Raw genomic sequence first — 23,827 nt, 5'->3', positions numbered from 1 at the left:
CTTTTTTTTTTTGGCAGAACCCCAGCAGGGGAGGGTAGCCAGCCCTAACTTTTAGTAGAAAAAGAGAAGGTTACATGGGTAAGCTGTAAAAGATGGAGTACGTCTAAAAAGGAAAAAACATGAACTCAAACCCGATCTTTCACCAAACGCAGCTAAGGGACCTCGTAACAGTCGAGACGTGCCTCCTCTCTGGCTCTGGGAGGCAGATCCGAGATTTAATCATAGCACCGCTGATCCCTCAATTGCAAGGAAACCAAGGCATCCGCGACCGAGTTGGCCTCTCGAAACACATGAAGAAGGGATGCATTCATCCGGCTGAGAAAATGCCTGATCTCACGCAATACTATGCACAGGGGCCACTTAGAGACGGCCTTCGAGCCCACTAGCTGAACTAGCACCTGCGAATCCGATTCAGCAATCAACGATCTCACTTCACGTTTTGCGTACATTCTTAGACCGACCAGAAGGGACTGTGCCTCCCCCTCTAACACTTCCAGCTCTCCAAACTCCTTATAGTAAGCAAAGATCGCCCTCCCACAATGGTCTCGCAAGGCCCCGCCTCCAGCCGCCCTACCGTTGAGCACACTGGCATCAGTGTTAGCCACCCCAGCGACGGCTTCTTCTAGGAAATAAGTGCTACACCCGTAACCCGCCTTGGAAAGCTGCACAGATTTGCCCACGGGCAGTCCCGATCACCTATGAAGGAGGTTCTAGAGAATGCGCGGGCCCTACCCATCTATCCCAAAAACTCCTCGATCTGAAAAATCACCTGAGCCGGAATGAAAGAACCCATTTGGAACCTTGCTAAGTTTTTGTTTTTCCAAATGATCCAGAGAACCAATAGGGGAACAAGAACCCACACATGTGATGCCGAAACTTTGGAGTGAGAGAGGAACTAGTGAGTCAACACCGGTCGGGCGCACCGGGAGTAGCCCAAAAATCCTGCAGAAATGATCCCATACTGCCCTAGCCACCGCGCCGTGCAAAAAAAGGTGATTCACAGTTTCCTGGGCCTGCTGGCAACAGCTACACCTGGAACATAAAGCTACCTCCTACCTTGTAGGACACTGTCCAACGGGAGCCATTGGCGCAGCAGACACCATGCAAAAAAGGAAACCTGGAGCGGCACTATCGAACCCCACACATAGCGGTCAACGAAGAATACATTCCGTTTCTGACGAATCTCCTCCCACGCCGAGGCAACTGAAAAGTCCCCGTTGGGTGATGGTACCCAAACCATGGCATCGTCTTGGTCAGGGGAAAAGTGTATGCTAATGATCCGCTGCACCACGAACTCTGGGACCCATTCCCTAAGCAAGGGAACATTCCATCCCTGAGACGTAAAAAACTCCACCACCAGAGAGTGAGGAGGATTAGACACACCCAACTCCTGCGCCAGAGACAAGTCTCCACACCAGATGTCGTACAAGAAATCGACTAGACCCTTCCCTAAGCACCACCGTATCCGCAACTCCGTAAAATCACGAACAGCTAGCAGGCGTCGCCACGAGGCCGGAAGCCGATCCATCATAGTGATGGACGGATGAGTGTCCTTGATATACTTTCTATGCATATAGACTGCCCATATCGAGACCCTCTTACGCAATCGCCACCACGACTTGCAAGCGAAAGCCATAGCTGAATCAGGAAAAAAACATACTCCCAGACCCCCCTCCTGCACCGGAAAGCAAAGCTTTTCCCACGCAGCCCAGTATACCCTCCTCGAGTCAACATTTAAGTCCCAGAGGAAAGAGTTACAGATCCTGCCTAAGGCAACCAAAATTTGATTTGGGAGGGCAAACTGCCTGCAACAGAAATAAGGGAATCGAGCCTAGCATATGCCTAAGCAAGATAATCTTACCTCCCATACTCAGTAACTTTGAGTTCTAATGGAAGAGTCGGGCCCGCAGCTTTACTAGGAGGGGGTCAAAAAATACCACACCTAATCTGCCGCGAACTAGAGGAACCCCTAGGTATTTGACCGAGAAAGGCTGTTTGCGGAAGCCTAGAACCGCGCTCACTAACCTGCAATGCTCCTCAGATATACTAAAGGGTGCGAGGAAGGCGCTCTTCCCTACATCGATCTTTTGCCCGAAGTGCTCTTGGTAGAGGAGAAGAAAATCATGGAGCGCCTCCAAGCAAGATTTCGAGCACTGAGTAAATAATCGTATCATCAGCAAACGCTAGATACGGTACGCTGTCACCGGCCGAGACATAGCGTCTGTCCACCTAGTTAAGGCCGAGCTGCTGGAGACCCCGCCCCAAAATTTCAGACACGAACAAAAACAGCGTTGGTGACGGAGGGTCCCCTGGCGCACTCCCCTACTAGACTTCAAGAAACCAGTGGGCTAACCATTGACCAGAACCGAGAACCACGAATTAGAGAAGGTCCTAAAAAAGCAGATCTACCGCAAGTTCCGAAAACCCAAAGCTCCGAAGCATGAAAAGAAGGAAAGGCCATTCCACTCTGTCATACGCTTTCTCCATATCAAACTTGAGGATCAAATCCGAATGTGCAAGTCTCCTATCCATGATCTCAACTGCTAAAATCTGAGCAAAATATAATATATATAATACGTGGTGATATACAATGAACCTGCCTAAATTCATAGACTAAAAAATACTGTAATTTATTATAATAAAATTTAAATTTATTATTTTAATAATATTTAAAGAAAATATGAATGCTATGATTCATTTTCATAGACCTTAATTTTGTCTTTGCTATAATCTAACTACTTGAAATTCATGCACAACAAATTTATATTTAATATAAAACCAATAAGATGCTATTTCCCGTCCTATTAAAACTAAACCAACAAAAACAATAGAATCCATCGACAAAATACTTACCTCCCTTTCTATCATTTACTGACCATAATAAACACCAATTATGTCAGGATCAAGCGCTTATCATTACACCAAAAGCTATAGCTGTTAGCGAAGGCGCAACTTTATTTCCTTAACCACAATAGCAGCACAAAACACCATACCACTCTCGGCCAGCATGAGAGGCTGCACCCTTGGGTGCCACGGGTTGGGCGGTTAGTCCCTTCGAGTCGAGATCTGAGGGATGTTGCTGATTAGACCAACAATCCCTCCCCCAGCAATAGCCAGGGAGACTCGAACCCGCGATCTCGCTCTGATACCACTTGTCAGGATCAAGCGCTTACCATTGCACCAAAAGCTATGGCTGTTAGCGAAGGCGTAACTTTATTTCCTTAATCACAATGGCAGCGCAAAGCACCGTACCACGCTCGGCCAGCATGAGGGGCTGCACCCCTGGGTGCCACGGGTTGGGCGGTTAGTCCCTTCGAGTCGGGATCTGAGGGATGTTGCTGATTAGGCCAACAAATTATAACACATAAACATCCACCTCTACTGCACCAATAAAAACAAAAAAAACCCTGAACATTCAAAATAGAGAACAACTACCCACTTCCTATCATTTACTGGCCACATTAAATGCCAATTAAAATGCCACCCCTGTCCCCATTTAATAGCAACCTTTTCACCGTCAATTACTACTGAATTCTCTACCGGCAAAAATGAACCCCACTTGAATACTTACTACCACCATCCCCACCAACCTTTGACGGACAGAAGCAGCAGCGCCCGTGAAAATACAGAGCATCTGCTTCTTCAGGTACATAACAAATAGCCCTTTAGATGCTTTAAAATCTAATTTTAAGTAATAATACTGTAATGATTTAGATATAATATCATTAACAAAAATACCAACCAAGATAATAAATTCTCTCCTTATTACAAAAGTTTTACCACTGTCATTTTTTTCTGCCATTTCTGCACATAATGCAGCACAGTTATTTGCCTTCAATATTACTCGTGTTTTAGCCTATAATAAAGATTATTTTCATATATATAGACCTTCACAAAATATTCACTGCTTTATTGTCCTATCATGTATAAAATTTAATGGTAGTCGCTTTCACCAATTCTACTCTTAATATTTTTCGCTTATTCTCATCTCATTTCCTGATGCTTCCAATCTTGACATATCCATGCACATTTAGCAGTCATTCAGGAAAATAGCATTTCCTACTATAAACTGACTCATTTTCCCCTAAACAATGATAGTTATGTAACAAAATTTGACATATATAATTATACAGCCGTTATCTCTAATAGCTTTGTATTTACTTTTGTACTCATTTTGCAGTTTCCTCTATCCTTTGCAGTAACATGGATGATGAAGCATTCATTTCATGGACAATTACTACCAAAATTACGCCAGAAAGCCAGAAATTGTACAAATACTTCTTAGTCACAGCTAATGAAAACAGAATACTCACTGCTACAGCTTTACAGCGAGATCCAAAACATTATACCTACAAATATGATGCTGCATTCATTGAGCAACATTCTGACCTGATTGAAGATGTAGGAATTCTTGAACTTAAAAACACTGTCAATTCCCAAGTGGTTAGAGCGTGTCCTATTATTTGTCTCACTATATCCACCAGGTAATTTAATGTTTTTCATTTAATCATCCATTACTTATATATTGTTTTCCACCTAACTGCTATTTGAATTGCTTTCAATACAGATGCTAGACTTCCTCAAATCAATCCTCATATCTATGGACCACAACCATGTTGTTTTACAATCCGCTTTGCAAAAAATAGAAGACTGGTAATGCTCTAATACACAGTATTAATCTTGTATATAAACAAAATTTATTGCAGAAATAATTAACATGCCATCATTATTAACCAGCATGTCCCAGATGGCCTCATTCCAGTAATCCAGCAATGGAGGCAGCTATTTATCACTATTAAAGCCAAGGATGCACATTGGCTCATCAACTTAACAAATTTTGAATTTGGTCAAGGCTGGAATGATTTTGCTAAAGACCATGATCTCAAAACAGGTGATGTCATTCTATTTAAACATCTACGAAACATGGAATTCAATGCAGCCATCTTTGGAAAAAATTATCAGCAACAGATATATCCCTGGACAACGCAACTAACACATAAACCACAGCCTGATCCATTTGCAGAAATGCATTTCGACAGCTCTGCTTGTATCTATCAAGAAGTTATGATCGGCTTATCAAACAATTTCACACAGAATTTAACTTTTCCAGCATTCTTCCGTCGACTTACCCTTGAGGACATCCTTGAATTGGTATAATCTCTCTATACATTATTTATACCTACAAATTATCATGTAGTAAAACTAATTCATAACATATGCTCGCAGAAACTGCCCTTCAAAGTCAACACAACAACCCAGACAAATGCCCTTGCTTCAATCATTCAGCTGCATAGACAAAGCATCCATGGTCAGGCACACTACAGAAACAATTGTCTTAGAGAAGGATGGATAGAATTTATCATGAAAATTGATGGAATAATGAATGAGCTCTTATTCTTCCTCCCTATAGCAATGCTCGATTATCAAGTCATTATCTGTGCTAAAAATCGAAGAGAAAAATGTGCTTTACAGGACCCACGAATGGTACTCCGGTCATACCAATTCGAAACGCCATCCCCAGTATAATGACTTCAGTTGCAAAACCTCTTTTGTTGTTAATTTTTATGCACCTATATGTATTACTAAATTTCCTTTTTATAAGTATCCTCACGCTTTTCTTTTTATTCTCTTTATAGTTAGTTTTATGCTTCCTATCAACTTTATCGTCCATTATATAGGATTTATAAATACCTCTCTATCCAACTTTATCATTACACCAACCTATTCTCTCTATTTTCACTATTATAGATAGTTTATTAGAGACCTTATATTAACTTTTCTATTTTTCTTCAGAATTCACTTTATCCACAATCTTTCATTTTTCTCAATCTTTGAAAGCAAAAATTAATGCAGCCATATGCCCAGCAGATTAAAAAAAATAACAAACATACACCAATTATACCACATAATTTATTCCTTGTACAACATAACAAAATTAGCTCCAAACCACAACACCCCTATCCCTGTATCGAAGCTACAATGCTAACTAATAGAACATATTTTAAAAAAAATTCCTAACTATAAAAATATACATCGTCCATTCATTTTAAAACCATAATTAAACAATTAACAAAAAATAATTTTTTTCACCCAAATTTATCCTTTGTCATCTATAAACAAATTCACTTGCATTTTATTATCCACAGATGCATGTCTATTTGCGTCTATCACTTAGTACTTTCCTGTCTCCTATATAATGGTAGACACCTTTATGTCATTTTCAAGAATCTATCAAACCAGATTTCTTCAGCACTTTCTATGCATGATCCCAGCCACTAAAATAAAAAAAAATCTAATACTAAATACATCACATATAACATTTCAACATTACTCACGCACATGCTCAAAACCAAACCTTTTCTTTACAATACTCCACCAAACACATTCTTTCTTTCTCTATAAATACCCATCCAAGCACATTCTTTCCTCAATAGCAAAACCAAAATACAACCCAGTAACTAACACAAACTATACCATCTTAACAACTTCCATTCTCATCCACATTACCTAAAAAATCAATGAACCACCCATGTTCATACACTGGCAAGTTGATCATGAAGAGCTTTCATTTGCACTCAAAAAAACTACCTATTACCTTGTTGATCAGAATGGTCATCCAACTACTGCCGTAATAGCCACATCGCACCACAATTTACGTCCAACTTATCAAATAGCTCCATGGCTCCAAGAAAGCATAATCTACAGATTATATCAACCACCGATAGAGCTCTGAACACATGATGCACATATCATTAGTTGGTTTGCCTCTTTTATACAACCATATCCTCCAGTTCATCTTCATTCAGGTACAATTCCTATTTAGAACAAAAATAAAATGTCTATGTACATCAAACTTACTTCCTAAATAACTACTCATTTCTTTCCCATTGCAGTTTCTCCAATCAATGCATTCTTGATGCAATATGATGGACCAGAAACAAAGACATTGGCATTAAATTTATAAAATTGCTCTACTATATATAATTTTTCTCCAAAACATATATAACCCATATTTAAATCTACATTGCAGGTCATCCCACCAAAATTCATGCATTATCTGCAACCACACATAAGAAGAACAACAATATTTAAAGTTGGAAATAAAATATGGTTTCTAAAACTAGATGAAAATCCTCAAAACTCTGGTTGGAAAAAATTCATCGAAGATCACAATCTACAGCCAAATTCTTTGCTTCATTTGTGGCACATTGGAGTCATGACATTTAGAGTTCAAATTTTCAATCCAGATCACAGCACAAGCTTCTACGAATGGAATATCGTCCCTATTGAACCACATATGCACAAGGAATACGGTAAAACAAATATTAATACACTATATCCTCATATATAATCAATACAACTTCCTATTTATTTACTGAAAAATTACAGGCAATTTTTCTGCAAGAAAAACTTTCCTCACAAAGTTTGCATTTTATGTAGTCATCACAACCACAGATATGGAAATCTTGGTAAGCAAAAATTTTCAAACTTATATTAGCCCATGCAAAAACAAAAATTAAATCACTTTGCTTTAATAATCTATTTTATTTTGCAGGAGCTACATCCCGAAGATACTGCTCATATTTTCCCAAAAACAACATAATCATCTTTTATTGTCAACACAAATATTGGGACATCAAAGTTGAAGATAATCTTTTAACCCATGGGTGGAAAAAAATGTTGTGATACCATGTTATTAGACCAGGCTATATTCTCATAATTTCCCATTTAGGAATGAACAAATATCAAATGCACATATTCGATGATGAACTTGTAGAAGTTCCTCCAATATAAAATAACTATAAAAAATTACAATTTCGCTACTCATTGCTTTTCTTATATTCCGCTACTTTACAGCACATACTTACCAAATCTTTATTCAACATTAAACAATATTTTATACAATAACCTACCAATAATTCTTTCCAATAATCCTCATTAAATCGAAAACAGCTACCTCACAATTATTTTACATATTATAAAATAATTTCTTACATTAATACTTATAAAACAAAACACACTATTAACACGGGTCACATGTGCCCACCCTGCGCATAGCGCAGGGCACCTCTACTAGTTTAATTACAAATACAAGAGTGGATAAAAACTATACTAACCTATTCTACTCCTACACTAAAGAAATAATAAATATGAAAACTACATCCTAAAGTGAAGGAGTATCTTTAGCCTCCAAGTTTAGCTCAAATGAAAGACAAACTTTTATTTATAGAGAAATTTCCAAACCTTCTTCTCGTGTCTTTCAATGTAAACATGCCTTCAAAAATTCAAGAGTTGTGGCATTAATGAAATCAAAAAGATTTGAAGTGACAGAAAGTTGTTTCTCAATAATGCTTGAGCTTTACTTCTAATCTTTTTTTATGGCAACGATAATTGTATAACCTATTCTATCCAAGTCTATAGGGGAGGGGAGCCTAAAGAGGCTTATATTAGGGGCTAGTAGATATACAGATCTTACTAGACCAAAAGGGTGCTTTAGCACCACTCTTGAATTTTTTTCGTTGCAAGTGGGATTTAAACCCTCACCTACAACCCAAGGAGAGACTTAAATCCCTCCATGGTGGCCATTGAATTTTACTTCTAATCATCAAAATGTCTTGTATTTGCTCCAAACAAAAGTAAGAACGAGTGGTTTCAAAAGGAATCAAGGCCCACGAGTTATGCAACTTGCACTCAAATTTCGGCCAGAGACACTAGGGGAGAAACTGGTCTTGTGCTCCTGTGGTGTCAAGACTGATTTCTGTGCATTGTTCTTGAGAAACCATTCTGTCCATAGACCACTCCAGAGGACCAGAAACCATTTCAGCTTCACGGGGTTTCGTTCCTCTGTCTTGAGACCATTTTTCACTTTTTAACACTATTTGCTTTCTTCGCTTTAGGCCTGTCAATGGGCCGGGGCCGGGCCGAAATTAATAAATCCGGACCCGGACCCGTTATACTGCATTAGTTTCGGACCCGACCCAAATACCCGACGGGTCTTCTAATATTTCTACCAGACCCGCACTCGACGGGTCCCAGATCCGGGTTGGGCCTACCCGGAAAAAGGCCTGAGAAAACTTGTTTTTGTTGATATTCACATTGCTGTTTAACTTCTATTCCATACCAGTGGCCAAGAAATAGTTTCCATTTTGAGATAAATAGCTTCACTGGCAAATCAAATGTTGTTTTCCTCTATCTTTACTTAGTCATCAAGCTTATCCATGTTCTAAAGCATTTGGCAGTTGGTACCAAACCAAATAGAACAAATAAAGGAGTTTTGTCTCGTGAGGTCTCTCAATCCAATACCAGACAAAGAGCAAAATAGCTGCCTGGGGGGACTCACCATGTCTGATAAAAACATGTGAATGTGAGTGTTGTGTTGTGCTGTTGCTGTCGTCTATACAACGCATGGATTCTCATTTTGGTTACGAATTGTGCAAAAGCTCCAATTTTTTCAGCTTGCCAACAGTGAAATTTTCCCTCAACAGCTGGAAGAGTTGGGCTTCTTTGGAGCTGCAACCGTCAGGCGTCAGAGATGGAGAGAGCTTGCCGGCGTCAAAGTTGGAGAGAGCAAAAGAGAAGAGAGTGAGATTGAACCGGGTTGGGCTTCTTTGGAGCTGGCCAGACTCGACGGAGATGGAGATGGAGAGATGGAGCTGGAGAATGGAGATGGAAGAGCGGACTGGTCAGTGGTCACTGGTGGAGGCGGAGGCGGGAGGTAGAGCAAAAGAGAAAAGAGAGTGAGGGGAAAAAGGGATGTGCGGCGGTGGGTAGGGTTCCTGAAAGTAGTATTGATAATTTGATATGAATAATTGATAGATAGGTATATATTTTTTAAATTATTAATTAATAAAAACGGGTTCGGGTCGGATACGGGTCGGAATGGTATATTCCGTATCCGACCCGTAAATTTATTAGATAAAATGGGTCCGAGTCCGGGTCCGGGTCGCGGATCTATATACCTACCCGTACCCGGAAAAATGTTGACGGGTCCGGTCCGGGTCCGGGTCCGGTCCAGACCCGAACCGTTGACAGCCCTACTTCGCTTAGTGACTTCATACTTTCATTTTTTTGCCCTTTTTCCTGCAAAAACAACAAACTAATAACTAAAAGGGACAAAAGTTTAATCATTGATCAATCAACATACAAGCATTAATTCTTAAGAAAAGTGCCACTTCAACTCCTGATTGTAGTCGAAAATGCCTAAAAACTACTTTAAAGTGCCACAAAATAGAGTGCCAAAAATGTACTTAACACATTTCTTAAATTTGTCCATTTAATTGCCATATTAAAGCTCTTTCCTTTGGCCTTTGATACTACTGAATGATTTTTCTTTCAAGTCTGCCTCCTGCGTTTCAGTTTTCTTCATTTTATTAGTCTCTCAAGTACTCTGTTGTCCTAAAATTATGAAAATTTTCTTTGCTGATTTTTGTTGTTATCCATATGTTGTCTCTGTTTTTTGATACTTAATAAGTTTAGTATTAGATTGATGTTAACTAGCTTAAGTTTCTTAATGTACCTTGTTCAATTTTACTATTTTGAACGCAACATTTTTTTAAAACAAGTTGAAGAGTTCCTTTAAGATTGTTGTTACCCAAAATCTTGTGCAAATTGTAGGCAAAATTGATGATTTGCTTTACTTTTTTTAAATTTACCTATTTTTTATGATTAATTAATTGATAATAGTGTAGTAATTTGGTATATTAGTCATTGGAGATTTATGCTAAACATAGTTTATGTTAAATTGGTTGTTCCTTACATGCATGATTGTTCCTTTTCGTGTCTAGGTTTAATGTGGCTTGAAGTTGAAAACATTTTGAAATCGGTTTATTTAGAATAGTTTTTGATAAGTGACTATTTGGCACAATATTTAAATGACATTTTAAGTCATTTTGCAATGCTACAAGAAGAAAAAGGCCCATTTTTACTATAAGCTGTTTAGTACTTAATTCAGATTTTGTCCCTTTTACTCAAGCAATTTTGGTGTTTTTGTAGGAAACAAAAAACTAAGGCAAAAATATGCTAATGTATTTGTACGAAACAAAAAACGAAAGCAAAAATATGCTACTAAAAACATCTTGAATTTAATTGATCCCCTTTAAAAGATTTTTTAAAAAGTTAAGTTTAATCTTATAATAAGTGAGATTATGGCCATCCTATCCATAGGTAGGTATCTCAAATCACTGTCATTAATAACGCGCAAACAGCAGTAATAATAATAAAAAAAAAGGAATTCCCTTTTTTGGTCCAATATCAACAATTTACTCTACTTCTACGTTGTGATGGGGGAGGGGAGGGGAACCGAACTGAACTTATATGGGACTGGAGGTGAATCTCCAGGTGCATTCCTTGGATTTATTGACAAAACAAAGTACTCTGCTTCCCCTTTATGCACCAAGCGGGATTTGAACCCCTGATCTGGTGGGCTTTTCTTGATGCACAAAGTAGGATCAGTAGATGATTGATTAACTGGAGAAGGTGAAGCTGCTAGGCCGCCTAAAGTATCCCATATGGGCAAAAAGTGGTAAGAGATTAGCGTCAGCGTATGAATTTTTTTTATAATATTAAAGAACATTGATAGGTAAAACTTATTTTAAAGAGTAAGGACAAGAGTTTGTGATGCAAGTAAATAATTTTTTTATAAATAAAATTTTTCCAAATATCTAAAATTTCTTGAGGCTAGTAGGAGCAAGTGCCCTTAGTGCCCCAATTTTATATCGCCCCTTGGTGCATTCAATATAAAAATAAAATATCATTATCGTTTAATGGGACATTTCTACTATTTGAACATGGTGGAGCTACTAACAACATCCTGAATTCAATTGATCCCCTCCAAAAAAAAAAAAATTTAAGTTTAAGCTTAAAATAGGTGAGATTATGGCCATCCTCTCCACAAATAAATATCTCAAATCACTGTCCCTAATAACGTGTACCAACAATAATAACAAGAAAAAGAATAAGAAGTACATATTAAAATACAGAGTGGGGATCAGTAGAAGATTGATTAATTTTAGGGGAGGTGAAGCCACTAGGCAGCCTAAATTAGCAAGGTGAGAGATTAGTGTCAACATACAATTTTTTTTTTTTTTTTTTGTGATATTAAAGGACATTGACAGGTAAATCTTATATAAAGAGAGTAAGGACAAATAGCTAATGGGCTAATTGCTGGCAATCTTACACTCTTTGCCAAATGGTTGAAATGGATTTCCTCCATAAGAATCGTACCAAGTCAAAGCCAGCTTACTGGTACTGAATCCTCATGTGTACAATTTGACAAATGGCAATATTCTAGACATGGCACCCTAATCAGGTCAATACTCAATAGCCAGGCTGAGGTGCAATGCAATCACTAAAATTAGGCCTATATGCTATATCTGTTTGATTTTATCAGTGAGCCTCTTTGCGTGGTTCCATGGGCTTTGGCTTGTTCTTGTGCATATAAACCAATACGCTCCATCTCCAGGCACAAATTTATTCAGTTTCAAAGGATCATGACGATGGGAGGCGGCGAGCTTGGCGATTGGCACTGCGTCCATCAACGATGTTCATCATGTTGTATTGCTTCAAACAAGCCAAGAAGCCCAAGGACATAAGGATCAGACACACTAAACTGTACAAAAGTTGCTCTATAAAACTGGGCAAAAATATAGAACCCCAACAAACGCAAAACATGCAGAAGTATATCGGCATTGCTTTCTTTCTTGTGGCATTTCCATTCATTCTTAGTCAGGCTAAGAGAATGACACCCGATAAACCATGCAAGCATTTCACATTCTATATGCACAACATCTTTCTTAATGGAACAAACGCTGCAAATGCTACCGCTGCTACAATTGTTGGCCGTACTACACTGGGAGACAAATTTTTTGGAGAGATTACTGCGTTCGACAATCCCATCACCGAGGACCAGAGTCTTCTATCCACACCAATTGCACGAGCACAAGGGTTTATATTGAACGACAGTAAGACCACCTTTTCTTCTTTGCTTGCCTACAGTTTGGTGTTTAACTCTACCGAGCACAAGGGTAGCATCAACATTATGGGCGCAGATCAGAGGAATGAGCAGACGAGATATCTGTCGGTGGTGGGTGGCACAGGAGACTTCTTCATGACCAGAGGCATTGCAACATTTTGGACCGAATATTTGGATCCTCATACATATTTCCGTGTCCGAATGGACATCAAGTTGTATGAATGCTACTAGCTACCTAGGCCGGAATTTTGCATTCAACAAGATCAAGCAAATGTTGTACCAAGTAAAATCTTCAGGGTTTTTATTTGTTGTCTTAATTAGCATCAAGGTTTGATTCTCATTCGTAGTTATGATCATCATCATCTTTTTTTTTTGGCTGTCCTTTCTAAATGTCCTAGTGGAATGAAAGAGATGAGTGTCACCGGCCGCTGTGCCATGTAATGCTAAGCATTTTCTACTTTTAGCACTACCTCTCTCTGTCCCATTTTATGTATCTTGATTTATCTTTCGATTTATCCCAAAATGCTTGTCAAGATTTAAAAATAAAATTATTGATGCCAACTTTCTTATTGTGTCCTTTATACAATTTTCAAGAAAGAACATTTAAATCATGTTGTCCCAATAATTGAAGTGTTACAAGTCATATTTGTATCTTGGTAGGTGTGCCGCAACGGATCTTCTGTCCCACACTCTGTGCCATTTTCTGTGCCACTTTTTATTATATTGTTATTTCTCCTACATAAACATCATGTTTTACTTCTTTTTTGTTTCCTTAAGATCCAATAACTATTAATTGAGTTATACACAAAAATTAACAAATTCAAAAAATCAAAGCATAAAAAATGAGATTTTTTATGAATTTTCTGCTGTATTTTTAAATTTTCTATTATATATTGCTTTTTTGAAACTGCTGTATTTATTTTTTATTCATTTTCTAACATCGTTTGGCCGAAAATGACTTTTTTAAAAAAAAAAAAAAAACTGTATACAAAGTTAATCATGAGTTTCTATTTTAGTATCCAAGAAAATAAAAGTTAAAACTGTTGCAAACTAAGAAAAGATTAAATTTTTCAGAATGGATTCATTTGCACCTTACCTCTCATCTAAGCGAAGAGTTTACAGAACTGTTGAATAAATTCATTCATTCAAACTACTCCAAGATAACAGATCATTGAAATTAATTACTCTAAGCTATAGAAGAGTTGTGGCTATATTACATATACTTGGAAATGGGTGTACAATTGAACCAACAAAAAAGTAGAACTTGTCTATAATAAAAAAGTGGCAGTTGGTAGTTCCAAAAAAAATTATTGGAAGTTTTTATTCCTTTTTTTTTAATGTATTAACTTCCAAGTTATTGGAAGTTGAAATAGTAGAAGCTAATGGAAGTTACTAAAAAATTATTTAAGATTTTGTTTATAGTAGTTATATGCTGTAAATTCTTACTGTTAATGAGTATAAAGATGGAAGCATAAGTAGTGAAAATAAAATTCTAACACCAAAACCATCCCTAATGCTTTATATATAGGAAGATACTCGTCTTTCTTACGACTTCATATACCCGGCCCGAACGCATTAAAATAAAATTCTAACACCAAAACCATCCCTAATGCTTTATATATAGGAAGATACTCGTCTTTCTTACGACTTCATATACCCGGCCCGAACGCGTTAAGTGCGCGGAGGAATTCAGCGGAGCGGAGACTCGAACTTGTGACCTCAAGGTTCACTGGTGAGAGACGCTGCCGCTGGACCATTCACGCGGGGCACATACCCGAGTATTGACTTTGTCTAACTTGTATGCAACAGCTCTTAACTGTCTGTCCCGAGATTAATTAAGCTATAAAAGAAAACCATGCTACCAACAAAAGTATCACATGCATTGCATTCTCAAACAAATTAGACCTTGTTACCGTTTAACATAAAATATGAGTTATGCTGTCCAAAATACTCATTGGCTTTTAATATAAGGCATTTTAAATCCTTTAAACACTTACTCGTTGAAAAAACAAAAAAGAATTGCTTGTCTGGGACTACTGTTTATCTTTAATACTTTTTGCACGTATATCTGTGACAAGTCCCAAGCGTCAATGTTTTAGCTTGCATATGTCAGATCGATTCATCTCGGATAATTGTAGAGAGATGGTATGGAATTAATAATCAGACTAAACTTGCTAATTCTCATTACAAGAAGTTATCTGACAAGTTTTTAGGGTGCTTTTGGCATATTAGACAAGCAACAACAATATGATTAGGGTCTCTCCAGTTGATTCTGTTCAGTTCAGTCCAATTGTTATAGTTCTTATGATTTTTGGCATAAGTTAGTATAATTTTGGTGCAATTATAAATTAGTTGTATAGGTGAATATAATTAACATTTACACCAAAATGTACCATTTTACACCAAATATTATAAGAATTATACAACTTGACAGGATTGACAAAACTCATCTAGAGAGGCTTTGAATCAGTGGCAAAACTAGAAATGTAATTCAGTGGAGGCAAATTTAATATATAAAAATCCATTAATGGAAAAGTATCAAAACAAGATATTCAATAACAATATAACCAATATATTCTAAAATTCATGTGCATAATCACTTTACAATTTTTCTCGATGTGTTTTCTTATCCCTTTTTTAAGCTTTTCTAAAATACTTAAATTTTGATATATGTAATAATAATCATTCATCAAAGAGTCCCCAATTTGATTGCCTAATTCACCATTCACTATGTCCATCATGAAAATGCTCTTTTCATGATAGCAATAGCAACATAAATAATAAAATCTAGTTTTAAAAATGTATACATAAAATAATATACACAATTTTTTTTTCTTCAACCAAGGCCAGTTACAGAGCTGCATGGTGAGTACGGAGTGAACTATTCTTTTGCCTTCTATTATCTAATTTTACATAATCAATTATATTAAGGAAATAACTTTTGAGCAAGACCAATCAAAATTTATATAATCATATTAAAGAAACAATCAAGTAAAGTAGCTTAAAAATACTTATTTGCGTGTTATTTGGGAAGTAACAGTCTAAATAAACAATTCTACCTCTCAAATCCCTTAAAATAAAAGGCTTTTTCACTACTAATATGAAATCCCGAATACCAAATAAAGGGTTTTTATACTTCTCATGAATCTCTAATAGTAAACTTTTTTGTAACCTTTTTTTTTTTTAAGTTGGAATGAAGAAAAAGTAATTTTTATAAGTTTCAATGTGTATAGAAGGAAATTAAAGGAGTTTGTCAAATGGCTTTGCCTATCTAAGGCTTGAAATTATATTAACAACGAGAGAGAAAGTAGAAGAGTATAGATAAAATAAGACTTTTGTTGGGTTCAATTCGGTGTAAGGTTGGGTTGGTTTCTCCTATTTTATTTTATTTATTTATTTTTTAAAGTTTGTTAAACAAAAACTAAGTTGTCGGCAAACCAAGTAAATATAAAAATATTAAAGGCTGTGAGGGAAATTATCTACAAATGCAAGGACAAAGCTGAAGATTATTAATATATATATATATATATATATATATATATATATATTGTGGGTCAGTGGAAGCAATTGCTCCACTGCCCTCATTTTATCTCTGTCCTGCTTCGGATCCGGACAAGACGCTTCTGTGGACTTGAGATACTGGAGCAGGACGTATCCGTTCCTGTTGACTTTCCCTTCCCAAACTGAGGTTTTTGCCTCTTTGTTGCTCAACTGCCAATACACTAACTACCCCAACTATTTATTTATGCAAGATTACAAATAACCAAGGAACTAGGATTTTCTTTTCCAGTGTACGAAAAATAGAAAACTATACAAAGTTCATATAGCTATATAAGCTGACGCCACAGAAAGAAAGTTTGTCATTGCCTTTTGAATATAATAGCCCATGTTTTTTTCCCCCGGTTACACCTTTGCTAACTAAGCATATTGATTGGTGTCTTCGTGTTATATGTTTCCCTTCTATGCTCGTGTTTCAAATGGATTTGCGGCTGCTATAAGTTTGTTTTATTTAGGATTAATTCTTTATATACTGACGATATATAGGCAAGTAGCATAGATACATGTTATATATATAAAAAAATTAAAGAAATTCAATTTTAGATTAAGTGATATGCATTAATAATCACAAATAGATATACTGTCATCAGTATATATAAGATCTATCCTCTCATTTAACGAGGAGATGCCATTGTTGGTTTATTTATTTGGTGCACTAGTTTCTAGTGGTAGATTGCTATTTTTCTCTTGTTAATTTTTTCGATAAGAGCATTGCAATTCAATGGGTAGCTGATAATTTGAAATTTTTAATAATGAGCTTAACTTTATTCAGTGAGCTTATTGTGCACGTGTACCCTGGTAAAACAAAACTGGATATTACCTAGTAGATAACAGTGGGGTGGCCACTACATTAATAGTGAGGTGAGAGGTCAGGGGTTCAAATTTTGTCTCTCATTAATGTGTCTGTATATAAGGAGTGTTCTAAATCCATACGGGTGAGTGGTGCACCCGTCTGATCTGATGGTGGTTCAGTCCCCGTCCAAGTCGATTCTCATAGAGTAGGTTCTCCCCCCCTCTCCCCCTTAGGAGTAGGAGTAGGTTAGCATAGGCTAGATGTGTCGTTACGACAAAAAAAAAGAAAAAGATAACAGACAAGTGTTTATGATCAAAGCTAGTTTACTTGCCATGATAAATTATGAAATGGTGCTTGTCTTAACGAAAATGTTAATTCTCAGCTCAAAAGTCTGCTTATATAGACAGAAAGGAACATTGAGATGATAAGGTATGTATTAGTAGACGATGTTTATGTACTTTTAAATGGAGCAAATTTGTGGTAGTTTCTATAATGACTTGTCTAATCAAAGCATGCTTTTAATCCACGATCGACCATAATACTGAATAAGCCTAGGACTAATGATGTAAAATATCCAGCAATGTTCCAGGGAAGTATTGTAATTTATATATTTAAATGATATGAGCAATCATTTTCTTCCTCAATGGAAACGAACTGCAACTGCAAGCATGCTTGCTTACCAGAAAGAACCCCAGAGAATTGTTACCGACCGTGGCTAATGACATCATTCCTTTAAGAGTTGTAACAGCTGCAATTAGTATTTAAGCATAAAGGATGCATCCACGAAGTTTCCTTTGTTCAACCGTAGCTCTTGAAGCTGGAGAAAGTGCATGTGTAAAAAGATTTGGGAAGCAGGAGCAAAGGAAAAAAGAGAGTATAAATATGCGGTCATGGCATTGCAATTTATCATACAGCACAAAAGCTCAAAAGTTGCATGGTCACGTTTCCCAAAACTATCAAGACTGATCAAAGAGTCAAAGCCAACTCCCTGTAGAAGGCCCTTTGGTGGTATCTTCCCTCTTTTCTTTTTCAAACTTTTCTCAGTTTCTTAGATATACAGCTAAAGTTCAAGGAGTCTTCTTGGAAGTTTACTTCTAATTCTGTAAAACAGTTGTTGACCGTTTACTCTATATCATGCAAACCTTTTTGGATAATACTTTGTCTTCATGTAGAAATCACTTTGCAATTCTTGAGTTCTAAATTCCCATTTCTCACTATTTCTCACTATCCTTTCGTGTGATACAGTCCATAGTTCCAATCTGTTTCTGGTTAATCCTGTTATATTTCTGCCATGGGGAAAGGGGGACAAGACACTGTCAACAGAGAGATTCCAAGTCCAAGAGCTCCAAACCTCGCAATCTTTCCAGCATGGGCTAAAGAAATTGAAGAATGTGAAAAGTACTATGAAACCAATAGAGTTTCTGGATTAAGCTCTCAGGATGTCATTAAAAAGAGAGAAATTTATGGGTACAACGAGCTGGAAAAGCCTGAGGGCCCGTCTTTCTGGAAATTGATCCTTGATCAATTCAATGACACTCTGGTGAGGATTCTTCTTGTGGCTGCAGTTATATCTTTTCTGCTGGCCCTCAACAACGGTGGTGGTGAAGGAAGTGACAAGTCAACCGCTTTTGTGGAGCCTCTAGTCATTTTCTTGATCCTGATTATCAATGCCATTGTTGGAGTCTGGCAAGAAAACAATGCTGAGAACGCCTTAGAAGCTTTGAAGGAAATCCAATCCGAGAACGCCACCGTTTTTCGTAATAACAAGAAAATCCACAACTTGCCAGCCAAGGAGCTTGTCCCTGGAGACATAGTTGAGCTCAAAGTTGGTGATAAAGTGCCAGCAGATATGCGCGTTGTTGAACTAATTAGTTCCACTTTGAGGTTGGAGCAGGGTTCATTGACGGGTGAGAGTGAGGCTGTTAACAAGACTAACAAGGTGGTGGCTGTAGATTCTGACATCCAAGGGAAAAGATGCATGGCGTTTGCTGGAACAACAATGGTTAAAGGGACCTGCATTTGTTTGGTGACACAAACTGGCACGGACACAGAGCTAGGCAAAGTCCACACGCAAATTCATGTAGCTGCTCAGTTTGAGGAGGAAACGCCTCTAAAGAAGAAGCTGAACGAGTTTGGAGAGGTCTTGACAGAGATAATAGGGCTTATTTGCGTTTTGGTTTGGATCATCAACATTAAGTACTTCTTTACATGGGAAACCGTATATGGATGGCCAACAAATTTCAAGTTTTCTTTTGAGAAGTGCACCTACTATTTTGAAATTGCCGTGGCATTGGCTGTGGCTGCAATTCCAGAAGGTTTGCCAGCTGTTATCACTACGTGCTTGGCGCTTGGCACACGAAAGATGGCACAGAAGAATGCTCTTGTGAGGAAGCTGCCTAGTGTTGAGACTTTGGGATGCACTACTGTAATTTGTTCTGATAAGACTGGTACATTAACCACAAACCAGATGGCAGTGGTGAAGCTTGTAGCTATGGGCGCTACCCCTGATTGTCTTCGAGCTTTTAAAGTGGACGGGACAACCTATAATCCTTCTGATGGGGGAATTGAAGATTGGCCTCTTGATCGAATGGATGCTAATCTTCAAATGATGGCAAAGATAGCTGCTGTCTGCAATGATGCAGGGGTTGCCCGGGTGGAAAATAAGTATTTCGCAACCGGAATGCCAACTGAGGCAGCTTTAAAGGTGAGTCAAAATGTTTTAATGTTTCAACACTTATTTTTTTCTACTCACACGACGTATTAAGTTCTTCAAATTTTAGCCAGCGCTTATGATCTTCATCTGCCCAATTTGCAGAATGATGTATTATAGTTTAACTTTGTCATTTAATCCAGGTTCTAGTTGAGAAAATGGGCTTTTCTGATGAAGTTGGTGACCTATTATGTATGAGTCCTGGTGATGTACTGCGTAAGTAGATATCTAGCAGCTTTTTTCCTTGTTCTCCTTTCAACTGTGCTTAGTTTTAAGGATGCTTAATGTACTTTCATAAACATGATATGCTTTGCTTCCATATTCAATTTTAGGCTGTTGCAAACAGTGGAATCAAAATGCACGTCGAATAGCCACTCTTGAGTTTGATCGTGATAGGAAGTCTATGGGTGTAATTGTGAAATCTGAACGGGGGAAGAGGTCGTTGCTTGTTAAGGTAGCATCCTATCACGTGTTGTTGTGAAGCCTAATGCTGTAGTTATTGAATATCCTGTGGGACTGCTAACATTTGATTCTCAATGTGTCAGGGGGCGGTAGAAAATGTGTTGGAGAGAAGCACCTCAATCCAGTTGCTTGATGGTACTGTAGTAAAACTGGAGCAGAATACCAAGGCTCTGATTCTGCAAGCTCTCCATAAAATGTCCTCAAATGCCTTGCGGTGTCTTGGTTTTGCATACAAAGATGAGCTCCCTGATTTTGCTACTTATGATGGAGACGAAGATCATCCTGCTCATCAGCTGTTACTTGAACCATCCAAGTACTCATCAATTGAGATTGGACTCACTTTTGTTGGATTTGTAGGGCTAAGGGTGAGTTTCTGGTGGCACAACATTGAGTTAACCTCCAACGTCCTTGATATTATTCCACAGATTTTTCTGGCAAACTAACTAAATGCTATATCTTGTAATGATTGAAGGATCCCCCAAGGGAAGAAGTTTTCCAGGCCATTAAGGACTGCAAAGCTGCAGGAATCCGAGTGATGGTTATAACTGGGGACAACAAGAATACTGCAGAAGCTATATGCCGTGAAATAGGTGTATTTGCACCTGAGGAGGATATTACTCCGAGAAGCTTGACAGGGAAAGAATTCATGGAGATTTCTGATCAGAAATCTCATCTGAGACAAAGTGGAGGGCTTCTGTTTTCCAGAGCTGAACCACGACATAAACAAGAGATTGTGAGATTGCTTAAAGAAGATGGGGAAGTGGTTGCCATGACAGGAGATGGAGTAAATGATGCACCCGCTCTCAAACTTGCTGATATTGGTATCGCAATGGGAATTGCTGGCACAGAGGTGCAATTTTTCAATCTAAACATTCTCAATATGATTGTTTTGGCATTTTAAGATGACAAACTAAACTAGCATGATACCTCAAGCAATTAAAGAGGTCTTAGATTCAGTGCATTATTTTGTTCAGGTTGCCAAGGAAGCTTCTGACATGGTGCTAGCAGATGATAACTTTAGCACAATAGTCGCTGCTATTGGTGAAGGAAGGTCAATCTATAGCAATATGAAGGCCTTCATCAGGTTTACTTCATTTTGTCCTGCATAATTTTCCATTACTAGAATCATGAGTTAGATCATCTATCTCTTTTTCCATCTTGTATGATTCACTTCAGAGACTCACAGCAATTAGTGGTTCTCTAATTTGCTACAGATACATGATCTCTTCAAATATTGGTGAAGTGGCGTCTATATTTCTAACCACAGCACTAGGAGTACCCGAAGGCCTCATCCCAGTACAACTCTTATGGGTCAACCTTGTAACAGATGGACCCCCTGCAACAGCTTTAGGATTCAATCCACCAGACAAGAAAATTATGAAGAAGCCACCCCGTCATCGGGAGGATCCACTCATAAGTACTTGGACTTTAGTCCGATACCTGGTACCGTTTTAGCTGCTATTTTTAATCACGCCCTTCTTTGTGTTGAGTTTGACGTTCTCCCCATGCTTAGATTCTGATCAGATATAATTCAATTGGTTATCTGCAGGTTATTGGCACCTATGTTGGAGTAGCCACTGTCGGTGTTATGGTCATTTGGTATACACACGATTCCTTCTTGGGCATTGACCTCAGTGGAGATGGCCACAAACTGGTTACCTATTCCCAGCTTGCTCACTGGAGCCAGTGCTCATCCTGGCAGAACTTTACAGTTTCACCTTTCACTTCTGGATCAAAAGTGTTTCGATTTGATGATAATCCGTGTGACTACTTCAAACGTGGAAAAGTGAAAGCCTCTACGCTCTCCCTCTCTGTCTTGGTCGCCATAGAAATGTTTAACTCTCTTAATGCGCTCTCGGAAGATACTAGCCTATTGGTGATGCCCCCTTGGGTCAATCCTTGGCTCATTCTCGCCATGTCTATCTCATTCAGCTTGCATTTCATCATTCTTTATGTCCCCTTTTTGGCTCATGTTTTTGGCATAGTGCCTCTCAGCTTAAACGAGTGGATGTTAGTCTTGGCAGTTGCTTCTCCAGTGATTTTAGTTGATGAGGCTCTAAAGTTTATTGGAAGCTGCACAAGAGGAGTTCTAGCCTGCTGGCCAGTGAAATCCTTCAAGCTGAAGTTAGAGTAAGATCACCTGTGGTCAAGCCAGAAGAGTTGCCTGTGATGCTGCCTTTTATAATGCCCGCATGCATCAATAACAAGAATAATATAGGTATCCATGTATAATGCTTACAAGTCCAGAGACAGCCATATGATATGATGGCCAGACATACCGAGCTCTTGTCGAGGCTCTAAACTTATGATAGTACTCAAACACCAGTAAAAGAATAAGAACCTAGGACATATGTGGTGTTTGTACATCTTCTTCGAGATTTTTCACAGTATGAATGTATGCACTTCTTCCCCTTTTCTATCTTTTCCTTTGGGGGAGGGGGGAGTGGTGGTTGAAACTCTCTACTTGCATTACTAAACCTGGAAAAGATACTAGCAGCAGCAGGCTACTCTTACAAACATCAGTATAATAACTACCATCACTACATAGAGAACAAACAGAGAACACTACCATAGATTGAGAAAACTGCTTACTATACAGTTAGGCTTCCTAAACATTAAAGAAAGAATTTTCCCTGAAAAGTTCCATTTGTGTTCTGGTTCGTGGAATTCTTCTCCACCCTGCAACAGCTTGCATACGGTCTTCAAAATGCTCTGAATCAATCCTAAGCACTCTAAGCCATGTGTTGAAAGAGTTCACAATTTCGCTTCCTTCATAACATAAATATTGAGTCCCTAAAGCCAACTTCTGTTATGAAGGAATAATCTAGTGTTGATCATACATGTTAATGGCTAGAGTGGTAAAAATCCAATTTTGACAACATGCATGGCAGCAATTACGAAATGTGTGGTAAAATTCATGCAATATGGGAGTAGATATAAGATCTGGGTTATAGGTTATAACCACTAAATCCGACTACAGAATCATGCATTCTATATAGAGTCAAATCCAGATCCAAATTCTAGCGACTGTAATGGTAAAGAAACATAAAACCAAATGGATTTTAACACCTATTCAGTGTCAGTTGGTGCTTTTGTGTAAGTGAAGATTAATGAACTAATAAAATCATGGCTTAATCACATGTTGCCTCTACGCAATGAATGTTGGATGAGTAGGAAATTGCTCCCTGTAATCGGAAAACACACAAGTTGCCCCTGCAAAGGAACAATCAAACATGTGGGTTAGATCTCATGTATGTTAGAAGTGTGAAAAGATGGTCATGCCCTCAGATACTTAACGTTTGACAATTTTCTCCTCAAAAAATGGTGTTATCAT

At 38.0% G+C, this 23,827-nt stretch overlaps 3 protein-coding genes across 3 annotated transcripts; 2 read left to right on the top strand and 1 right to left on the bottom strand.

Moving 5' to 3' along the window:
- Positions 1–215: 215 nt before the first annotated feature.
- Positions 216–2,532, bottom strand: LOC140011380 (uncharacterized). Its single transcript, XM_072060170.1, has 4 exons — positions 2,410–2,532; positions 2,026–2,153; positions 1,118–1,805; positions 216–662 (listed from the first exon to the last, which is right to left on the bottom strand). Exons 1-4 carry the CDS (start codon positions 2,530–2,532, stop codon positions 216–218), a joined length of 1,386 nt encoding a protein of 461 aa, XP_071916271.1.
- Positions 2,533–12,667: 10,135 nt separating this feature from the next.
- Positions 12,668–13,201, top strand: LOC113700864 (dirigent protein 6-like). Its single transcript, XM_027221296.2, has one exon. It carries the CDS (start codon positions 12,668–12,670, stop codon positions 13,199–13,201), a length of 534 nt encoding a protein of 177 aa, XP_027077097.2.
- Positions 13,202–18,269: 5,068 nt separating this feature from the next.
- Positions 18,270–22,912, top strand: LOC113698646 (calcium-transporting ATPase 1, endoplasmic reticulum-type-like). Its single transcript, XM_027218526.2, has 8 exons — positions 18,270–20,025; positions 20,175–20,247; positions 20,364–20,485; positions 20,577–20,858; positions 20,966–21,343; positions 21,468–21,577; positions 21,708–21,936; positions 22,043–22,912. Exons 1-8 carry the CDS (start codon positions 18,613–18,615, stop codon positions 22,625–22,627), a joined length of 3,192 nt encoding a protein of 1,063 aa, XP_027074327.2. The 5' UTR covers positions 18,270–18,612; the 3' UTR covers positions 22,628–22,912.
- The last annotated feature ends 915 nt before the right edge of the window (positions 22,913–23,827 follow it).

This window comes from Coffea arabica, chromosome 7e (genome assembly GCF_036785885.1).
Source record: "Coffea arabica cultivar ET-39 chromosome 7e, Coffea Arabica ET-39 HiFi, whole genome shotgun sequence".
Lineage (NCBI taxonomy): Eukaryota > Viridiplantae > Streptophyta > Magnoliopsida > Gentianales > Rubiaceae > Coffea > Coffea arabica.
The sequence above is the reverse complement of the archived record's forward strand: the minus strand, read 5'-3'. Positions and strand labels throughout refer to the sequence as shown.

What these genes read in the sequence shown, in the direction of transcription:
- LOC140011380 (XM_072060170.1), bottom strand. Translation starts at nt 2,532, where the DNA reads ATGGATAGGAGACTTGCACATTCGGATTTGATCCTCAAGTTTGATATG. An exon ending in TTGGGTTTTCGGAACTTGCG is followed by an intron (nt 2,154 to 2,409) that starts GTAGATCTGCTT and finishes TTATTTACTCAG; the next exon opens with TGCTCGAAATCTTGCTTGGA. An exon ending in ATATCTGAGGAGCATTGCAG is followed by an intron (nt 1,806 to 2,025) that starts GTTAGTGAGCGC and finishes TTTCTGTTGCAG; the next exon opens with GCAGTTTGCCCTCCCAAATC.
- LOC113698646 (XM_027218526.2), top strand. Translation starts at nt 18,613, where the DNA reads ATGGGGAAAGGGGGACAAGACACTGTCAACAGAGAGATTCCAAGTCCA. An exon ending in AGAGGTCGTTGCTTGTTAAG is followed by an intron (nt 20,486 to 20,576) that starts GTAGCATCCTAT and finishes TCAATGTGTCAG; the next exon opens with GGGGCGGTAGAAAATGTGTT. An exon ending in TGGGAATTGCTGGCACAGAG is followed by an intron (nt 21,344 to 21,467) that starts GTGCAATTTTTC and finishes TATTTTGTTCAG; the next exon opens with GTTGCCAAGGAAGCTTCTGA.
- LOC113700864 (XM_027221296.2), top strand. Translation starts at nt 12,668, where the DNA reads ATGCAGAAGTATATCGGCATTGCTTTCTTTCTTGTGGCATTTCCATTC.